The 22,215-nt window shown below is 41.7% G+C and overlaps 1 protein-coding gene across 1 annotated transcript; it reads left to right on the top strand.

Moving 5' to 3' along the window:
* Positions 1–1,415: 1,415 nt before the first annotated feature.
* Positions 1,416–21,323, top strand: LOC307052581 (betaine--homocysteine S-methyltransferase 1; the record flags this gene model as incomplete). The annotated part of the gene is made up of 8 exons (XM_079703582.1): positions 1,416–1,448; positions 5,107–5,239; positions 11,668–11,786; positions 13,150–13,341; positions 13,714–13,861; positions 17,573–17,755; positions 19,207–19,435; positions 21,140–21,323. 8 exons carry the CDS (start codon positions 1,416–1,418, stop codon positions 21,321–21,323), a joined length of 1,221 nt encoding a protein of 406 aa, XP_079559708.1.
* Positions 21,324–22,215: the final 892 nt, after the last annotated feature.

The following is a 22,215-nucleotide window of genomic DNA, read 5'->3' as shown; positions in this document are numbered from 1 at the left end:
ATGCATCCATCATCCTTCCCTTTTTTCCATTTTAAACTTGACAATTACCTGAAGCAAAAGGAGTTTTCTAATTTCTCAGTTTTATCTCAAGTGCACCTAATTTTAGCAACTAAATTTGTATTAATTCATCACTTGCTACAGTAATTTCCTTCTTTGCACTTGTTGAAATAAAGGTTATTGTTCTACATACAAAATTTCCTTGTGTGCTTTTACGTATTTGGGTAAAAGGTTCTGAACTCTACTTCAGACTTTTTAGTTGTTCTCTAGGCTACTTACTCTCACATTGTACATTTTTCTAAAGTAATGTTTTCATTATTTTAAAGTCAATGTGTTCTGGGGGGGTGGTGGGATGAATTGGGAGACTGGGATTGACATATGTACACTAATATGTATAAAATGGATAACTAATAAGAACCTGCTGTATAAAAAATAAATATATTTAATTAAAAAAATTTAAAAAGTCAATGTGTTCTCACTGTAAAGAAAGTTTGGAAAATACAGTAAAACATAATGAATAAAATAAACGCAAGACCTAACTCTACCATCAACAGATAACTACTATTAACATTTCTATTTTCCTCCAGTTTCTCTAATGCCTATTTGTTTTTATACACAGTTTTCACGCTGAATTTTGAAGTCTCTAAAGTACATCCACTGTCATATATAAACATTAAGTGTTCGTCCTTGTTAAATATTGCAAAGATATTATTAGAAACTGTAAGGCATGTTTGGATATAAGGGCAAAGTTCACTTTGAACACACACACACACACTAATGCAGGGTCAGTATCGCACCCTTCTGTAAATGTCATATTTTGTTCGGATACATATCCATTGGGTGTATATCACACAGGAGGTCACACTTTAGGCTGAAGTTCTTCCAAGAACTGCAAGCCTCCTCATTCAATAATCTTGTATCCTCGGCCTTTGACAAATATTTGGGCATTGGATGAAATTCTTAGGGGTCTGGCCTAGCGACTTAAGGCAGTAATGATACACGATCCCAGGCAAGGGAGAAATCAGGGTCGGGGACCTGCGAGGGGAAAAGAAGGGCCGGGCACAGGTAGGTCTGAAACCTGAGCGAGTGGCATTATTATTATTATTATTATTATTATTATTATTATTATTATTATTACTTCTGGATGGTTTCACCCATTTGGGCAGAACAATCTTGATCACCTCCTCCGCACGCAGGTTCCCAAGCAGCGACAGGCCGGGATCAAGGGCTGGTGGGCGTGTTCCCAGCCCGAGGCCCGCGTTGGATCGCACCGGGGGTGGAGAAACCCGCCCCGCTGGAGCAGCGGGTATAAAGAGCCCGGCTGCTGCCGCCCTGCAGCTCCGGGCTTCGCAGGGGGAAACGCTCGCCTCGCCGGTCCTCATCCGTGTTAAGTACAGTCTGTCCGGGACACCACGAAGATGACACCAGTTGGGGGCAAAAAGGCCAAAAAGGTGAGTCTGCAGGGGACCCAAGGGCGCTGTCCATCCCGGCCAAAGCTCTGAGTTTCGATCCACAAACCAGCCCCGCATCGCATCTCAGCCGCGGGGAGCGCAGAGGAGCCCTTAGAGCCTGACTGTGATCAGAAGGCCCCCCAGGACTTCTGCTGCAGGACCCCAAGGCGCCTCTGAGTCCCCACTCCTACCCCCTGACCAGAGCGCCCTCTAGAACTATGTGACCCCCAACTCCAGAGCGCCCCCAAAGCGCTGAGACTCCCAACGTCTTCTGAGTCGCGCACCCCAAGACCAGAGCACTCCCCCAAGATGCGGCTCCTAGACCCACAGGTGCGACTTCCCTCTGCCATGGCGGTGGGGCTCGGGGTCGCCCTGCTGCGTGCCCCGGGCTCCTCTGGGGTCTGTGCCCGTGCCACCGCGCTCGCCCCTTGACGCCCCGCGCTTGCAGGGCAGGGAGGCGCGCGCCCGGGCTCCCACCGTTTCCCGCCCGCGCCCTCACAGGCGCCTAGGGTCTCAGCGCCCCTACCTTGCAGGGTTCCTGCCGCAGCCCTAAGGCTCTGGCGTTGTTTGGATGATGTAAGTTTTCATCCCGCAGTTTGGTTTCAGCGATCACAGAACAGGGCACCGTGCGGGCCTCGAAAAGACAGTTTCAGAAAAATTAAGCACAATGGCTGTAAGATATTGAGGAAGGACTGTTAATAAGTTTTAAAAATAAAAACCCAGTAACAAGCCCGCCCTTCCCTGGGGACGACTGTTTCAGTCCAGAATGTGGGCCTTCGTCTCGTTACTGGGGGCGGGGGGCAGAGATGGATGGATGGATGGATGGATGGATGCACTGAGAGTAGACTATGGTTAGGAGTGGGAAGAGAAGCACGGAGGGCGTAGGGAATATGCTTGCCCCTTGGGTGTCAAAGCACCCAACTCCATGCCTGGCAGAGGAAAGGTCCAGGGAAAGGCAGCGAAGGAGACAGGGCCAGGCCAACTGTACTCCTGAAGCTGTAAGGACTGTGGGGGCAGGTCCACCTCCCAAATTCATTGCCAGCCATCCCTTTAGAAATGGGCTGTACCTAGTTTCTAAAGGGATGACCCCGCCTCAAATTAAAAAGACCTCCACACAAGGAAAAACATTAATTCAATTAAATTTTTTAAATGCCATGCAGTCCCAGGATTTAAGATGCTGAGATGGCAATCGATTATAGGCTGTCACCTGTTCAGTTAGGTGGAGAATTTTGCCAATCCATATATCTACTAAAGGAATAGCTGATGTAGGCTGGAAAGGATGATTCCCATAGAGATTAAAAATTTTTTTTTGGTTTGGCCCGATTTACGTTGCCATAAATCCTAATCCACTCCCCCAGACTCAAACTCACAAAATGAAACATTTTAAAGAATTATTTTAGCAACAGATGGACATAAGATGTGAAGAAAAAAAAAAGTTTCTTTGGTAACCTTGTTTCCATGCCTATGCCACTGTTAAAATATGGACAATAATACTTCTATACTTCTGATTAAAATTAAAACATATGTTACAAAACTAACACATGTTCATTGTAAACAACTAGGAAAAACACTAAGAACAGTGTCTACTACATTTTGATGTATATTCTGCTAGTTTATTGTCTAGGCAAATATGTACTTTTTAAACAAAAAGTCTGATATTACACATATTGCTTTGCAACACTTTTTCACAAACAATATCTTGAGCATTTTCTCATAGCACATTCCATTAAAAAAAAAAGCCACTTAGCTTAGGAACAAGAAAGTCTGAAGTTCAGGTAATTTAAAAATGCAGTAGAATCTAAGAGAGTGTTCTTCCTGATGTAATTGTTCAATAAACTAATGTACAGCATGGTAATTGAATCACCACTAGCCACTCCGCCACCAAATATCAGATTCTTAGCTATGCTGTGCATTTAAGTGCTGTGCTACTAAAGTTTGAAAACACACCCAAGAGTCCAATGAGAGTTGCTAGGTGACTGAACAAAATATCATGAACTATTTCACCCATATGAAAATTAGTAGCCAGTCATATCTCATTTATTTGACTGTTGTTCATGTTTTTATACAACAGCACCGACTAGCAATATATCTATTTTTCTTGTTAATTGGGTCATAACGATCAAAGTTGTAGTTTTAAAATGTGACTTTTTTTTGGAATTTTATTTTTTTATACAGCAGGTTCTTATTAGTTATCTGTTTTATACATATTCGTGTATATGTGTCAATCTAAAATGTGACATTTAGACACATTGTAATCATGACAGGTATTTGGACTTCAAAATTACATGTGATCAATTCTATATTTTTGTATTTGTTATCTCATGGACTTGTACACTTGACATTTTTTCTATATGGAAGGGCTATTCAAGAGTATATAGCATAGTCCTCCTATTTTACTGCTTTAAGGTAGAAATGTCAGATGTTTCTTTTCTCCAAGCACCAGTTGTCAAAATGGTGTGGGAGAGAGGCAGAAGTTGGTGAGGACCTAAGATAGAAAAGCCTACGAATGTCTCTCACAGAATTTGTAACCCTTGTTATATCAGCATTTGTTTTGTCAACCATTATTAGTAATAAATGGAACACAACAGGTAAGTACATTCCAAGTTATTACTTTACATGGCCTTTTCAGGGCTATCCCACCCTCCCCACCCCCATTTAAAATCAAATCTAGATACCATTTAAGGATAAAAGAATCAGGAGGCCCTATACACCGCACCTGGAAGACCGTGTATAAATTACTCAGAGACTCTGGACCTTAATTCTTCATTTGTAAAATCAGAGTGACCTAACTTGAATTAGGGTACCTTTTATTTTTAAAGGCTATGAGTTTTTGAAATTAAAAAAAAAATAGTTACACTAGAAAATTACTTTCTAAGTCACAAAGCCCTTTAAAAATATTAAGTTCAAAATTTCTCTATTAACACCAGGGTAATTATTGCATAGTACTGTAAATGGAATAGGTATGGAGGTTGGATTAGAAATTAGTTTATAAATATTTTATTTACCTGTCTCTTTCCTGTTCTCTCACTTGTAGAGAGTGGGCTGTGCATACTCATAACTTCCTGGACAGCATAATGCAGCCCCTATTGTGGAAACTGAATTTTAACGCCAGAGACAGAAGTCTTTAATTGATTTGGCCATCTTTGTGGTAGTATCTCCTTCCTTCTGTCTTCACCAAACATCTTTTGACTTTTCAGTCTCAAAATGCCTTAATAGCATTGTATGCCACTTCAACTTCTTTATAAAATATAATCCTCTCTTTAGTTTATTGATAGAATAAGAAGAAAGACTAACAATCACCATTTTAAGAAGGTGTGCTTAAGTATTTATTTGAGGCTTTACAACAAAACCTTTCCATTTAATCCCCCTGAAGATATTTATTCAAACATAACGTCCTCCCACAATATTCTTCAAATACTCTTTAATGTGTTCGGAAAGACCCCATCCTTGTCACATACACATGGATACACAAACTTTCAATATATTAGCATTCTGGTGATTCTCATTATAGTCACAAATTTCTGTATAAAATAGATATTTTCCGAGAATTCTAAAGAAATCATACTTCTCAAGAATATGATAGCAAAAGTTGTAAAGGTAGAAAATTTTCTTAAAAATTCAAGTAACAACTTTTCTTCCTCCTCTTCTGTAATTTTAGGGCATCCTAGAACGGTTAAACTCTGGAGAGGTCATGATTGGAGATGGAGGTTTTGTCTTTGCACTGGAGAAGAGGGGCTATGTGAAGGCAGGGCCCTGGACCCCAGAAGCTGCTGTGGAACACCCAGAAGCAGGTTGGTGCACAGCTATATTCTAAGCTCTCATAAAAGACCACTATGTTGACCCAAGTCTAGAAGCATACCATCAAACAGATACATTCATGCCATGGTATCCAAATATTTATTATTGCCTACTGGGCACTGTGCTAGGTACATAAGTACAGGTTTGCCTGTTGGGTAAGTACCAATGGCCTGTTGCTGTCATCTATATCTACTTCTTGTTCGCTGATCCTCACTCTAGATGAGTCTAGAACCTGGCTCACTGCCTTTCTCTGCCCCTCCCTTCTTCAACACTCTAGTTGACTTCAACATCCATACATGTGATCCATCCAGCACTCTTCCTGTTAGTGCCTTGACCTCCTCCTCAGCTCCAGCAAACTTTCCCTCCATTCCCACCTTAGCAACCCTCTCCTAGACCTCACCATCGCCAATAGCTGTCCACCTCTGAAATCTCAAGGACAAATACCACATTCTCTGACCACCCCCTCCTATCGTTTCTGCTCACTTTCTCTAATACTCCTATTCTTCAATCTCATCATGACTCTGGCTCTACCATTTTAGTGTGTTTTAGCCATTCTCCCCCACAAGTCCACCTTCCCTCCTTAACCCACTGTAAGTTGCAATGATACAGCATCAATCACCATCTTGCAGATAAGCCCTCTTCCATTATGTATCTGCCAACTAGTCAAATTCATTGTATATTAGCGCCACCCTGTTCAACTACCTACCTAACCTGCACCTGCGCCCACAAACCTTATTCTCATTTTACTTTTTTACCACAAATCTTTTATGGACAGGAGGGGAAGTAGGGTGCAATCTGAAGGGGATAAATGCTGTCTCTTAAGGCCTCTGTATCATCCTTAAGCAATAGCGAAGATTTAAGCTTTAAAAGGGAGGAATGGGCCACTTTTGCAGGCCCATGGACTTCTGAGGGATGTAGGTTTTCAAGGCTGATGGGTTAATCCACCCATATGTCTTTATTCCAGATCTGAGGGTCCTATTTCTTCCTAATCAGACCCTAACTTTTGGCAATAAAATGCTTTCCCAGTTGAGAACTCTGCTGCCTATGTAATTTAGTCCTGGGCCAGAGCCTCAGTTTTTCTGTTCTCTAGTAACAGGAACTGAGTCTCTTTACATACCACCCAGAAGATCCTCAGACTTTCACACATTGCCTGAAATCGGCGATGACTCACCTGTAGCCTTTCATTGTCTTTCTCCAGTACTTTGGTGGTACCCAACAATAGCCATCTAGTTCCGGGGTCCTTATAGTTACTACTTCCCCTGAACCTCTCAAACATCTGAGATAGTGTACCGGCTAGTGCATTCCCCTCCAAGGGTATCTCATCCTAATTCACCACAGGTTGAAGTTTTAATAGTTGTACCCCTAGAGCATGCTGGGAGCTCCATCACCTGTGATGTGTGGGTGCTCATTACTAGCTAATCAGAAGGAGATCTGACTCTAAAATGATGCCTTCAGAGTTCTTTCCCATGACTAGTTCTGGCTTCAACTCTTGCAGGTCAGACCACTCAGAAAACACATTATGAAGTAGAGAGTTGTGCTCAAGAGTTCTACTCTTGGGAGTGAACTAAGGGAGTGAGGAAAGCAGGACTGGGGAAAGGGAGGAACTGGAACTACGCTGTGAAGAGTTGTAACAGAGACCCCAGCCAATCTCTCAGGGAGCTCTGGAATTGCACAGGCCCCTTAGAGTTGTCCCAAATTGAGGCAAGGCGGCTAGGTCTTTGTGTTTTCCCCCTACTAACAGACCAAGCCCGGCACACAAGCTGTCAGCCCTCCCCTCCTCCAGGAGAGGGCTTAATCCTTGGCAAAGGAGTGCCCTTTGGCCTAGGGCACTTCCTAGGAAGGGTCTCAGCCAGGAGCCGTCAGCAACCAACACTTTGAAAGAATTTAAATCTTTCAGAGGAAACCAGAGTTCTTGTGAATATTGTATAAGATAATAAACAGATGTTTTTTATGTTAAAGAAGAGCGTATTCCAATAAACTCAGTGATGAAGGATGGAAATTGACCAAGAACATAAACTGAGAGACAGTACAGCTTTGAGATCCAGTACAGACTCTGGATCCAGACAAACTGGATCCGATCCTGACACAGCCACTAGGCTGTGTGGCCTTGGGGAAATTACTTAGCTAAGAACACCGAGATAATATTGACATCTACCTCATAAAGTTGTTATGAGGATTAAATAAATTATATGTGCAGTGTTCAAAAGAGTGCCTGGCTCATGTTAAATACTACAACTATTCGCTATTGTTATTAACTCGAGTGAGTTGCTTCCTCTCTTGGTAATGTTCTTGGTTGTATTAATCTATTACTGCTAGAGAAGTACAGAAATGTGTTCAAATCACACTGTCCCTAAAAAGTATCCAAAGTAAAAGAGCCATAGTCACACTATGAAACCTAGCAAATGTACGCAACTTTTATATTTCCAAATAAACGTAGAAATAATACTGTGTTCTACCCTTAAAAAAAAATGCAATTAGTAAGCTTTGGAAGCTAAACCAACAAGAGTTCTCAAATTTTAGTTTCACCAGCGGAGTTTGTTAAAAATAATAAATTCCCAGGCCCCACTTATAGATTTGGTTTCATTAGGTTTGTGATGGGTCCAGGAACCTGCATATTTATAATACTTGTCTCCAAATGATGGCAAGGTAAACCCCACTTTCAGAAGCATTGTGTTGAAGGGATGTAACGAACACAATGGCATAATTAAGACCTGAGAGTGAGGATTTCTAATATATCTATGGTTTGTTTCTTAAGGTCTGCTTGCTGGGTTAAACTCAGAATGAAATATTTCTTGGGCCAAACTGACATTAACGATAAACTACCTTTGCCCAAACTCTGCCATGGAAACAAAATAAGACTGTTGTTTAAACTGCAAATTTCAATTTTGTTAGTCACGTTTACTTTTTTAAAGTCACACATTAGAGGAGCTCAAGAGAAACTGCTCTGATACCAATTTTCTTTGATTTTATTAATGCAGAAACAGTACATTTGATCTCTTGGCCATTTGTGTCTTGAATAATTTGAGCTTATTTAAATGTATTGAGCACTTGCTCTACTTTTTCTTCTGGGAGCTCCTTGCTTTTCAAGAATTAATGAAAACTCCATGATACTGAGTCATTAGATTTAATCCTTTCTGCTACAGACTGATATCCCCTATATTCAACTCTGCCAGTGCCTAGTTCAAACTCTGTCAACCACAGTGGACTACAGGATGCATCAGAAAAGACAACTCTGCTTGTAACTTATCTTCAAAGAACCATTTCATACGACCTTGGATGTATTTAACCTTTTCTGGGGTGGGGGGCGGTGAAATGTGTTTAAAACATTCATGCTCTAAATGAGAGCGGTGGTCATTGTCATGCTACTTTATGCAAATGAATTTGTTTTTGCAGGTGCTTTTCTAATTTTGACTGGGTAATAACTAGAATTCATATAGACCCTGAAAAGTTTCCCTGTAGACTGGACGGAACCCAAAACACTTTTGTAGGACTGGTGCCTGGACTTGACTTTTTAGTGCTGGAAGCAGTAAGAAAGGGAAGGTTATGCTACAAGTCTGCAATTCCTTATCCAAGCCCTTTTGGGGCCAAATGCGTCTTAGAATCCAGAATTTGTGGGAATTTTAGAAAGTTAATACATTACATACGCTACATATTGCATAACGCTCTTATTAGGGTCTGAAGTGCTCCCCTACGCCCCACAAACACATTAATACTCTTTTTGCATCAAAATATATGACTACCCACACTAAATAGGATACAATTATAAATATCCTCACATTAGTTCAGGTGACATTTTGCTGCCAAATGATTTTACTGCAAATTTATTATCCCACTGAAGAAATACTGCAAATTTTTAGTTGACCTTTTAGAGTTTGCTGTGGAATTTCAAAGACTTGCATTTCTCAAGTAAGTGTACAAGGTAATATCTATATTCTGTACATATATGTCTGGGTGATATGTTTTATACATATACACACACACACACACATAAGTTGGTAATATTTAGTTTCTATGATGCTAAAATAAAACTAGTATAATGCAGAGTGTAAAGCCATAAAATGAATATAATTAATTAGCATAAGTTGTATCGTTGTCATGGGAACTAGTCATACCCTGTTGTTGGTTAGAGGATGAAGACTCATAGTTTTATGATGAGAGGAAACAGAAAATAGAAATTGAAAGGATATTCAGAAATTACCAGACTAACTCTCCTACTAAAATTTATGCCAAAAGTTGTGGTTCTTGCACTCAGTGGAATCAGCTTTGAATCTGGCGATGAATTCAGTTTCCCTGGGTCTGGAGGGGTTTGAGGAATCTGAATTTTTAATTGTCCCCAAGCGAGTCTAGTAGGGTCACACTTTGAGAAGCATGGCATTTTTAAGAAGCATGATGGAATAATCAAATCTATTAAGAGTGAAAAGTTGTCTTCACCTTTCTGATTCACTGCCCTCTGAAAAAATCTGATAAAAGATTATAGACCCTCTGAGCACTATACAATGTACATACATGTAAACAATTTGCACACCATGCCAGGGTTTTTGCTTTTTTTTTTTTTTTTTTTTTACAGTCTCTGGAAATCCATCAAAGGGCCAGCTGGGTGGACTTCTTATTCATAAACCATTCTGTCCCAGATACCAAGTCTGTAGTCCCTTCTCCCTTGCTCCAACCTCAGCACTCTGTGTTTATCTGATTGACTGTATATAAGGTTTTTCAGTTGATTCTGCTGCTAATTAAAACAACTTCGAAACCCCCTAATTTAGGCATGCTTTTAAGTTCCCACTGAGAACGAAAGGTTCCATGATTTTAAAAGCAGAGATTTGGCTTCAAGCTTAGAAATCCATTCTCTGAAATTCAAAAGCTTTTTTGGCCTCACCTTTTTGTCCATTTATAAACAAAAACTGAGCTTCTTATGTTCTTGGCACTCTACTAGGCATCTGGGTTGCAAAGATGCCAGACTAATCTCCAGTCTTAGCCTCTGAAGGGCTAAGAACACCAGTGTCCTAATAATTTCCTAGTGTCTAATGTAGTTGTTCCCAGACCTGCAGATTTTATAGGTCTCTGAAATTTCAAAATAAATTTTAGGGTTCGATATACGACTGTTGATTTCTTACTCTGTCCAGTCATTTCTCCTGACAAAAACAAAACACCATCCAAGTCTCAATATCATTTTATAAAAGAAACATTCTCCTGCTCTCTTAGAATGGTGATTCTCAACAAAACTGAAAATAAGAATCAGCTGGGAAAACTTTTTAAAAAATTGCTTGTGCCTTACCCCAAACCAATTAAATTAGAATATATGTGGATTTGACACTAACATTTATAATTTTTGAAAAGCTTGCAGGATACCTAATGGGCAACCAAGGTTTAGGACCACTATTTTAGAGCAAAGGATAACTCTTTAAATTGTATACATTTGATTATATGGAAAAAAAAAAAAAAAGAAACCTCCCACCATATTTCCTCCAGCCAATGAAAGCTTCGCCACATGGTATTCACCCACGAACCTAGATTGCGAACATTTCTCCAACACTTATTCCACTCTACTACCAGAATTATCTTTCAAAAACACTGAGTTGGGCTTCCCTGGTGACGCAGTGGTTGAGAATCCACCTGCCAATGCAGGGGACACGGGTTTGATCCCTGATCCGGGAGGATTCCACATGCCGTGGAGCAACTAAGCCCGTGCGCCACAACTACTGAGCCTGTGCTCTAGAGCCTGTGAGCCATAACTACTGAGCCCACATGCCGCAACTACTGAAGCCTGCGCGCCTAGAGCCCCTGCTCTGCAACAAGAGAAGCCACTGCAGTGAGAAGCCTGTGCACCACGGCGAAGAGTTGCCCGATTGCCGCAACTAGAGAAAGCCCGTGCGCGCAGCAACAAAGACCCAACGCAGCCAAAAATACATAAATAAAATAAATTAAAAAAACAAAAACACTGATACCTGTGGTCTGGCGCCTAGACTCCTTGGGATGATGTGCTAAGCTGTTTTACACTCTGACAGCCCACCTTTCCAAGTGCATCTCCCACCACTTCTCCAGCATATCCTCAACTCCGGCCACTCAGACTGCTTGTCACTCCCCCAAATGCCAAGACTTTTCTTGCCTCCTTGTCTTTGCTCGGGCTGTCCCCTCTATAGGGAATGCCCTTCCCCATCTTCTCTGCCTGGCAAAAGCACTGAGATGATTCCTCCTCTGTGGGACCTCCCTCTTCCCTTCACCCCACATCCATGGCAGAGATAATCTCTTCCTCCTGGCAAGAGACTCCAGATCCACCTCTCTTTTGCCCCCAGGATGAGCAAATGCCAGGCAACCAGGAATTTAAATAGATATTTTCATAGTTGTTTATCTGAGAGCCTTTTGAAAGCATCACAGACTAATAAACTGTTAACAATGAATACATTTCCCTCATTCAATCTCCCAGTTCGCCAGCTTCATCGAGAATTCCTCAGAGCTGGATCAAATGTCATGCAGACCTTCACCTTCTACGCCAGTGAAGACAAGCTGGAGAACAGGGGAAACTATGTTGCAGAGAAAATATCCGTGAGTAACACCATACGTGGCACTGTTAGAAGGACACAGTAGACACGCGTGTCATTACCAAAGCTCTCATAGAGAAAAGTGTTGAGCCTCTTTAGAGTTCTGTTTTGTTTTAAACAATACAGAAACAAGATATGTATAAATAATATTCTTAGGGTTTTAGCTAGCATCCCTCAAATTAACAGAAAGGCATTTAATGAAGCAGATCAAAGAAGTATTTAACTATTAATGGTTCTCTCAGTCTCTTGATTAAGTTGCTGAATGAGTATCCTTACAAACTCTTACATCTTTTTAAAAAATAAATTTTATTTATTTATTTATTTATTTTATTTTTGGCCATGTTGGGTTTTCGTTGCTGTCCACGGGCTTTCTCTAGTGGCGGCGAGCCTGGGCTACTCTTTGTTGCAGTGCGCGGGCTACTCTTTGTTGCAGTGCGCGGGCTTCTCATTGCGGTGGCTTCTCTTTGTTGAGGAGCACGGGCTCTAGGCGTGCGGACTTCAGTAGTTGTGACACGCAGGCTCAGTAGTTGTGGGTCGTGGGCTTAGTTGCTCCACGGCATGTGGGATCTTCCCGGACCAGGGCTCGAACCCGTGTCCCCTGCATTGGCAGGCAGATTCTTAACCACTGACCACCAGGGAAGTCCGAAACTCTTACATCTTTACAATTTTTTAATGTGACACAGTATAGGAGAAAGGTCATATGTGCCAGGAGTCAGTGACCCTAGAATCTTCCAGGCTCAGCTACAATCAACTATGTGATGTTGGGCAAACCATTTACTTATCCCATCAAATCAGCAATTTCTTCATCTCTAAAATGAAAAAGGAAGTCTAAAATTATATGAGTCTGTGTGATCTATAGTACTGGGGTTTTTTGAGGACAAGCATCAATTTATATTGTCTAAATAATTAGAAAAGACCTTACTTGTGATACATGTATCTGTTGAGAAAATATATAATGACAAAAAGTTATGAATTCTGTAGTAATTTAAATTGAATTTTATTCTTATTAATCATAAAAGCAAATCATTATCATCATCACCACTATTTGCTAGGTATTCTTCTAAGTGCAGCTTAAGCACTGGAAGATACCAGATCCTTTTATGTAAAGACTTTTACCCTCTCACAGATCTTTGGTATAATGTAATATCCTAAATACTATCATTAGATTTTTTTTTTAAATCACTGTTATTGGCAGTGTTGTTACTGCAAATTGCTCAACTCCATAAAGCATTGAACTACTCCATCACTGTCGTTTTCTGGAATAAAATCACTATTGTAACATACAACTGAGATTTGGACATTTGAATAACAATTTTGCTTCAATTTCACATGAAAATGTAGATGTATCATAAATTCATCCATTTCAGGGGCAGAAAGTCAATGAAGCTGCTTGTGATATTGCCCGGCAAGTGGCTGATGAGGGAGACGCCTTGGTGGCAGGAGGCGTAAGCCAGACACCTTCGTACCTTAGCTGCAAGAGGGAAACTGAAGTCAAAAAAGTCTTCCAGCAACAGTTAGAGGTCTTCATGAAGAAGAACGTGGACTTTTTGATCGCAGAGGTAAACATATACGATCTAAGATGAGACAAGTACACTTAGGACATTCTCTCTGCCTTTTACTCTCATGAGGACCATGTGGGGTTAGGTACCAGTCATGACTAGTAGCTGTAATATTTAGTTTTGAAATGTTTTTCCAATGTAGGGCTTCAACTAAATGTGATTCAGTTAATGTAACATAGTGTCCTTCAAACCTGTGGACTGTAAGTCGCTGAAATCACCATTCTATTCTGTTTTAAAAATGTTAATGGGTCACAACTCAGAGTCTGAAAAACACCCATCTGAGGATAATTAAGTTAATACACAGTAGGATAAGTTTTCAAATTATTTGGGAAGAAACAAGATTAAAAGTATCTTGACTTTAACTTATTTCAGTATTTTGAACACGTTGAAGAGGCTGTATGGGCAGTTGAAGCCTTGAAAGCATCTGGGAAACCAGTGGCAGCAACCATGTGCATCGGCCCAGAGGGAGATTTGCACGGCGTGGCCCCTGGCGAGTGTGCAGTGCGCCTGGTTAAAGCAGGTGATGATGCGTTCTGACCAGTTTGCAATTAGTGTGTCTTTTTTTTTAAATTTATTTATTTATTTTTATATTTACTTTTGGCTGTGTTGGGTCTTTGTTTCTGTGCGAGGGCTTTCTCTAGTTGCGGCGAGCAGGGGCCACTCTTCATCACAGTGCGTGGGTCTCTCACTATTGTGGCCTCTCTTGTTGTGGAGCACAGGCTCCAGACACACAGGCTCAGTAGTTGCGGCCCACGGGCCTAGTTGCTCCGCGGCATGTGGGATCTTCCCGGACCAGGGCTCGAACCCGTGTCCCCTGCATTGGCAGGCAGATCCTCAACCACCGCGTCACCAGGGAAGCCCCTAGTGTGTCTTTTAAATGACATACAAATGCAGGTCCATCTATGAATCACTATATACTACTTTTGTTACAGGAAAACCATTAATTTACTTTCTTAGGAATATCTATAATATCATTATTGAGTCCCAAAGAGAAAAAAATGTTAAAAAAATACGTACACACACATACCAGCCTTTTGAAATGGGCAATTAGACCTACGCTGAAGGTTTAACACCTGGAAATGAGAAGAATTTTAGTAAATCGAAAGGAACATTAGGAAAAATTATGTTTTATTTTAAATTATCTAAAGTTGAGGTCTTTAGACATTAATAAGTTTTAAGTCAGTTGCCCTCTTTGCCAAAGTTTTTCCATTCTCATAAATTACTGGTATGCTTTACTTTTTGTAATTGGTATAATAAATTTAAAAATCCTTTGATATGAGACACTGAGCACCTAATTTATCTTTTTATATAATTTCCATTCCTAATATTGGGTCTCATTTCAATTAGGGAAAATTCACAGACTGTTTTCAAGGCTGCCTCATTTTCAACCTGAGATATAACGCAGTGTCTGTGGAAGAGTCTGACTCACTCTGTGGAACAGAAATTTTGATTGGCTAATTGTTTAATTTCTTATCTTTTTTTTTTTTTGTGTGGTACGTGGGCCTCTCACTGTTGTGGCCTCTCCCGTTGCGGAGCACAGGCTCCGGAGACGCAGGCCCAGTGGCCATGGCTCATGGGCCCAGCCGCTCCGCGGCATGTGGGATCTTCCCGGACCGGGGCACGAACCCGTGTCCCCTGCATCAGCAGGCGGACTCTCAACCACTGCACCACCAGGGAAGCCCTAATTTCTCATCTTTACCCAACTCTTAATATTTCATGAAAGTCACTTCATACTTGTCACTAATAATAATTATTTAGGTTTAGGAATGACATTGTAGAATCCTAATTTTTTATTATACATATTAAAACTGGGGGGAGAAACCAAATTAATATGTTTCAAAAAGATCAGAGGAGGCCCTCATCATCCCAACTGTTACTTGGCAGGGATTCTTCGCCTGCATATACTCCTTCCCCTGCCAGTCTGTTCAGAGTGAGTGGCCACAGTGCTTGACCTCACTGTACCCTGTTTATATCCTTCACAGAACTCCCCAGTTATCTCATTAGTTATGTCTTGAATGTCTGGCTCTCTCACTTGATTGTAAAATCCCAGAGGGCAGAGACTACGTCTGCTTGGCTCAGCACTGAGTACCGTGTGCCCAGCACAGCACCCAGCACATGATAGGTCCTTAGTCAATATCCATCTCACAAATCTAGTCCATCTTCCAATGTTAGTTCAACTTCCATGTGCCCTTACATAGTCATCCCTACCCCAAATAATCACTTCCTCCTCTCAGCAGCTGTGTCACACATTTAGAGTATCCTCAGATGACATCTTCTAATCTGTGAGACTGTTAATAGGGTTCTGGAGTTACACACAGATAGAAAATGCTGTGTTAAGCCAAGTTAAGCAGCCTCTTGGCTGCAGAACTTCTCAGAGGCCTTGACGTGTTCGTGTATACTGGCAGTCTCCAAGAAGGGACTACAGTAAATAACGACTGCCCAGTTTAATGGATCATAAAACCTTGTTTTCATAGAGCAAACCTTGGGAAGCCCTGTGCTAAATTATAAAATCTTTGGTGTCCTTTATTTATATTTCTCTAAAACCCCTTACAAGGACCTTTATACCTAATAGACCTCCAATAAATAGCCAAAATATGATTACTTCATTAATGTAATGATATCTAGCAAGGAAAGAGAAAGTGTGGCTCCAGAACACCAGGAAGGATGGAAACAAGGAAGGAAGGAAGGAAGGAAGGAAGGGAGGGAGGGAGGGAGGAAGGGAGGGAGGGAGGGAGGGAGAGAGGGAGGAAGGGAGGAAAAGAAAGGGAAAGAAAGAAAGAGAAAAAGGTAGTCAAGATCCAAGTGACCCTGTTCAGTAAGCTGTTGAATATACCAGTCTGGAACCCAGTGGAAAGGTGAGGGTTAGAGAGAGAAGCTTGGGAGAGGTCTGGATATAGATGGTATTGAGAGCCTGGGGCTGAAAAGGAAGTGTAGATGCAGAAGAGAAGATGACTCAGTGGGATCCTGGGACACTGCAGGACTCAAAGGTTTAGCCTTGAGGAGGGGTCAGCACATAACACTCAAAAAAAAAAAGCAGCCAGGGAGGTAGGGGCAACACTCAGAGAGAGGGGGAAGTTCTCAGAAGCCAAGAGAAGGGGAGTATTGATGAAGGAGAGAGTGCCACAAGGTTGAATGTGGCCGAGACGTTGAGTAAGATGAGAAGAGAGAAGCGACTACTAGATTTGGCAAGATTGAGGTCATCGGTGCCCTTAACAAAAACTGATTCAGAGGAATGACGGGGAGTGAGGCCGGACTGGAACAAAAATGAAGAGTGAACTGCAGGCCCAGGCCAGTGAGGACCGCTAAGATGCCTGCCACTGAACACTGGGGGTCACAGAGCGTAGTGTCAGCTCTGCTGCTCCTGGAATCTGGATGTTGGTGCTGCTCTCATTGCGGCCAGAGTGAATCTTTCCTTTCCTTGTTCTTGGCATCTCTATATCCCAGCTACAAAATCCTAGGCCATGAGTTCATCAAAAAAGTCCTTTTTGGAGGACAACCCAAGTGTCCAACTAATGAATGGATAAGCAAAATGTGGTACGTACATGCAATGGAATATCATTCAACCATAAAAAGGAATGAAATTCTGACACATGCTTCAACAAGGATGAGCCTTGAAAACATTGTACTAAGTGAAATAAGCCAGTCAGGAAAGGACACATATTATATGATTTCACTTGTTTGAAAGTTTCGGAAAAACCGTTTCCTAAATTACACCCTGCTGTTATGCCCAAGAAACTTAATAATATTATTAAATTGGCCTGATAAAAGGAAACACTGATTTATTCCTCAGATGAGTCGTAACCACAGGTGCCATGGGGCAGCTGGGAGTCGTGAAAAAGTATCATGCTTTGCAAATATAATGTCAAAGATTGAAAAAATGGCTACTAAAATTTGAAGTTAAAGAACACTCCAATAATGATTTTTTTAAATGACTACTAAAATTTGTAGTTAAAAAAACCTCTAATAATGATTATATTTTTCAAAAAATGATGGACAGCCAAGTGTGCATAAATGACACTTCAATTATATCTGACTCTTCAAAGCACTGTTCGCAGAAAGAGCTTGCTGCCTGTTACCAATCATTCTTGCCCAAGGGTAGGATAAGTTTGCAGGGACCCAGTGCCTTATTTCCAATTCACCATTCCAAGTAAAAGCTCCCCGAGTGAGAGGAGAGTTGGGCCCACTGGTACCTGGTGAATCCCTAAAGCTCAAATGTTCTTCCCACTTGCAGGAGCTTCCATCGTTGGCGTGAACTGCCATTTTGACTTCACAACTAGCTTACAAACAGTGAAGCTCATGAAAGAAGGCTTGGAGGCCTCGGGACTGAAAGCCCACCTGATGAGTCAGCCCTTAGCCTTCCACACTCCCGACTGCGGCAAACAGGGATTTATCGACCTGCCAGAATTCCCCTTCGGTAAGACAGACGTTTTATAAATCATCTCAGGGTCTTTATGTTTGACAAATTCCAAAGAAATCTCTAGCCATAGAGCTTTATCATGTAAAGTAATGGCTGCATATCTCCTCATATCTTGCCCCCAGCTTCTCTCCTTGCAACCCAACAACTTTTAAATTAGACATTAGGAAAAGACAGGACCGGCAAGCAAAAAAGACCTCTGAACTTAAATGTAAAATCACAGGTGAGTCAACACCTAGGTAGACAACCAATTCGTCATACCTGAAGTTGGCAAAAAGGACACCCTCCTGGGTAGGATCAGCAAAGATGCCATTTCTGGTTCCAGCTCTGTTGCTAAGTTGCAGAACCTTAGCAAAATTTCTTAGTTCTCCCAGATCTTAATTTTCTCATCAGAAAAAATAAGTAGTTTAGACCAAGTTATCGCCGAGGTACTTTTCTCCTATTCTGAATGTTGCTCAGACATTCTAGCAATATCTGAGTTTGGGGGGCAGAGGGAAGTTACCATCACTGGGTTACTGTGTAACAGATTTGAATGAAGAGACCAAGCAGATGAAGTGGAGGGAATACTTGCAGTCTGGGAAGAGGGATAAAGCATGTGTGGGAAGTGGGGGTGAGTCTACCTGGAGAATCAAGTCACGGGTGAGCAGGGCCAGAGCCTGGCCAGCCTCCTATTTCATTCTAAGGTCCTTATCCCATATTCTAGAGGGACCCTGGAAAATAATCAGTCTAGAAGAACCATGGAAGAAGAACGGCAAAGCATTTGTGGTATTTATTGCTGTAGAACAAATTATTACAAAATTTAGTGGCTTTAAACAACAAATATTTATTATATCTCAGGTTGCTGTGGGTCATGAATTTGGGAGCAGCTTAGCTCAGAGTCTCTTAATACGTTGCAGTCCAGACTCTAGCAAGGGTTATAGTCATCTGAAGGCCTGATGGGAGCTGGGGGATCTACTTGCAGGCTCTCTCAGTTGGCTGTTGGGAGTCAGGGTCAGTTTTTTTCTGTCTGTTGACTGGAGGCCTCAGCTCCTTGGCTCATGGGCCTTTCCACTGTGGTATCTGAGTGTTCTCACAACACAGCAGCTGGGCTGAACGTTCCAGGAGAGAACAAGGCAGAAAACATAATGTCTTTTAGGACCTAGCCTCAGAAGTCACAAACCATCCCTTCTGCCATATTCTATTGGTCTCACAGACCAACCTGATATAATACAGGAGGGTCCACACAAGGGTGAGAACATCAGAGGGCAGAGATCATTGGGAATCATCTTGAAGTCCGGCTGTCACAGTATTTAAAATTGGATACGTCAATGCAAAATAGTTAATAGTTTTTAAGAGTTAGGAACTAAATATTGACAACTTATCTAACTCATTTATTGAAAATTACACATTTATTATAGCTGCTTGTTTTGAATATTTTTTTTTAAATTTAAGCAGAGTGTCATTTATTACAGGACTGGAGCCCAGAGTTGCAACCAGATGGGATATTCAAAAATACGCCAGAGAGGCCTACAACCTTGGGGTCAGGTACATAGGTGGGTGCTGTGGATTTGAGCCCTACCACATCAGGGCGATTGCAGAAGAGCTGGCCCCGGAAAGGGGATTTTTGCCACCAGCTTCAGAAAAACATGGCAGCTGGGGAAGTGGTTTGGACATGCACACCAAACCCTGGATTAGAGCAAGGTAAGAACCTTAAACTGTATTTGCCAAACCAAACTCATTTAGATTATGAATATGCCCAAATGAGGTCATTACAAAAAGTGCAGCCTATTTGCTGTGTAATGGTAAAGAATCAGTTATCCTCTTTAAATTCTCTCATAGAGATGTTTATAACATAGCTTTATGGAGTGATTTTTGGGGAAAGCTTTAAGAATATAGAATATAAATAGTGTAAGTTGCAACGAAATGTGATTTCACACTCTAGGAAAGCATCGTCCATGTGGTGGACACTAACAGTGAATCAGTTGTTAGGATTTAAGTACAGCAAATATTAATTGCCTGTTCTGTGCCAAGCACGAACCTTAGAGCTGGGAAGACAGTGGTGAATGAGATAAAAAAAATGTCTTTACCCACAGAGTTTACATTCCAGTGGGGAAGAGGAACAATAAACAAACAGAGTTCACATCAGGCTATGTGCAGGGCACTAGGAATATAGAAATGAAAGGCTGTGGTCCCTGGCTAAGAGAATCTCACGGTCTACTGGGGAAAATGGAGAAGAAAGCTGATGTATTATACTGTAGTTAACAGCCTGAGTAGAGGCATGGATAAAAAAGTAACAATGAAGAGAATAGAATAACTATCTCTACCTAATAGATAATTTAGAAGAAGGGACTTTGGGGCTGGATTTTGAAGAGCTGAGTAGGCTTCCACGGGATAAAGAAGGGGGTGGAGGATGCACCCCAAGCAGAGGGAGCAGTTTCCCTCTGTTTAGTGAACATTAGTTGAGCACAACTATGTCAGACACCATTGTGGTTGTTGAGGGAGCACGCTGGACAAGGCACAGGCCTGTCCCCAAGGAGGTAACAGTCTAGTAGGCAGAGAAATAAACAGCTAAGTTCAAACTGGTATGGTAAGTTAAGGATGAAGATGTGCACAGGTGCTGTGGAGTCTGTACTAATGGCCCACAGGGGGAAAGGTGGGAAGGTTGGTGAAGAATTTCTTATAGAGCTAACACCAGAGCTGAATTTTGAAGACCAATTAGGTTGCCAGACAGGAGAACAGCCTAGAGGGAAGCACTGAGAGGTGGCAGGAGAACAAGGTGCTGAGAAACTAGAAGTTTGACAATATTGGATTCAGAATTTGGTAAAGACACAGGTCAGGAACAGGAGGTGGCCTCTGTTCATGCTCACGAGGTTGAGATGACCTCATCCCAGGGCAATGAGGAGCCTGGCGGGTCTCAAGTGGTTCGAGACAAAGTTAGATTTGCAAGTTTTAGTAGCCTCGAGACAGGGAAACCTGTGAGGAAATCTCTGCTGGAAGATACCAAACATGGCGAGGCCTGAACTAGGAGACAAGGGAAATAGAAAGGAGGCTGGGGCGGGATCCTCAGGGTGAGAGGTGCAGAAGCAACACTGGCTTTGGGGAGAACAGCAAATGTGGGCTCAGCTGGCTCAGGAAGTAGAGTGCCAGAAAGTGAGGATGGAGAGGTAGGGTAATTTGGATAGAAAATGTCCCTATTCTAAACTCTTAGCTTTTGAACCTATGTGTATGTAAAAAGAAGAAATTCAAAGTAACTTTAGACCTACAGATTCTGAAAAAAACGATAAATGTGTTTCAATGGACACACCCTCAAGAGCCCAAAGACAGCTCTACAGAGGTGTCTTAGCTCTGCAACCTAGAGACGGAAGCTCAGGGAGAAGTCTCCTGCTGTGTGTTTTGTTCCCCCAGGGCCAGGAAGGAATACTGGGAGAATCTTCGGATAGCCTCAGGCAGGCCGTACAACCCTTCTATGTCAAAGCCGGATGCCTGGGGAGTGACCAAAGGAACAGCCGAGCTTATGCAGCAGAAAGAAGCCACTACGGAGCAGCAGCTGAGAGAGCTCTTTGAAAAACAGAAGTTCAGATCTGCATAATAGCCTCAGTGGAACCCATTTTCAGTGACTTCCTCTGTGTTTGGAAGTCTATGTTTGGGCCTCAGTTCCTCTATGTTTGGGCCACAGTTCCAAAAATAAGGAAAAGATGGTAAAAAGGCAATGCTTGTATGAACCCCAGCCTACATGTAAAGATTGATATTAGCTGAACAAAACAATTACAAATAGTACTTGACAATTTTGAAAAGTATATATTTATAACTTGAAAGCAAAATAAATAAGAAGCAAATATTAAACAGGTTTACTAAACACCCACCATGTACACGGTATTAAGGAAATCACTGTGGCCAAGAAAAAGTAATTTGGACATTAGTCCCACTTCAAGAAGTTTGCAGGCTAGTAAGGAGGATGAGATATGAGCTGTCATAAGTGGCTCAGCAACCAGACGGGGACAGACAAAGTGCTATAAGAAAGTGACTTCCAAGCTCTTCTGAAGATGACCCTTCATAAGAAACACAATTTATATTGATATAATGACCCAGTAAAGTACATGTACAACCACTGAAATAAAATGTGATCCATTCTGGTATTTTTTATTCCACTCCTTTCTGTCCTATTTCATTAATAAAATACTATGCTGTTTAAGACCCCTCAAATTGATTTTATGACCCATTAATGAGTTTTGACCCACAGATTGAAAAACACTGCTATGGGACACCAGCTATGGGAACTTTGCTATTCCTTTAAGTTTTTTCTTAGAAAATCAGTCCTATGGGACCTGATCAGTAAATATTCAAAGCTCAGAGTTCCAGAGCTGTTCCCTCTCTTTTCTGACCCATTTCTACCACTAAGAAGCATTCAGACCAATGGGGAGGCTGAGAAGGGATTGTACCCAGGCTCTCTCCATCTTTTTCTAGGCTGGATCCACCTAAAT

This window comes from Hyperoodon ampullatus, assembly GCF_949752795.1.
Source record: "Hyperoodon ampullatus genome assembly, chromosome: 4".
Lineage (NCBI taxonomy): Eukaryota > Metazoa > Chordata > Mammalia > Artiodactyla > Ziphiidae > Hyperoodon > Hyperoodon ampullatus.
The sequence above is the reverse complement of the archived record's forward strand: the minus strand, read 5'-3'. Positions and strand labels throughout refer to the sequence as shown.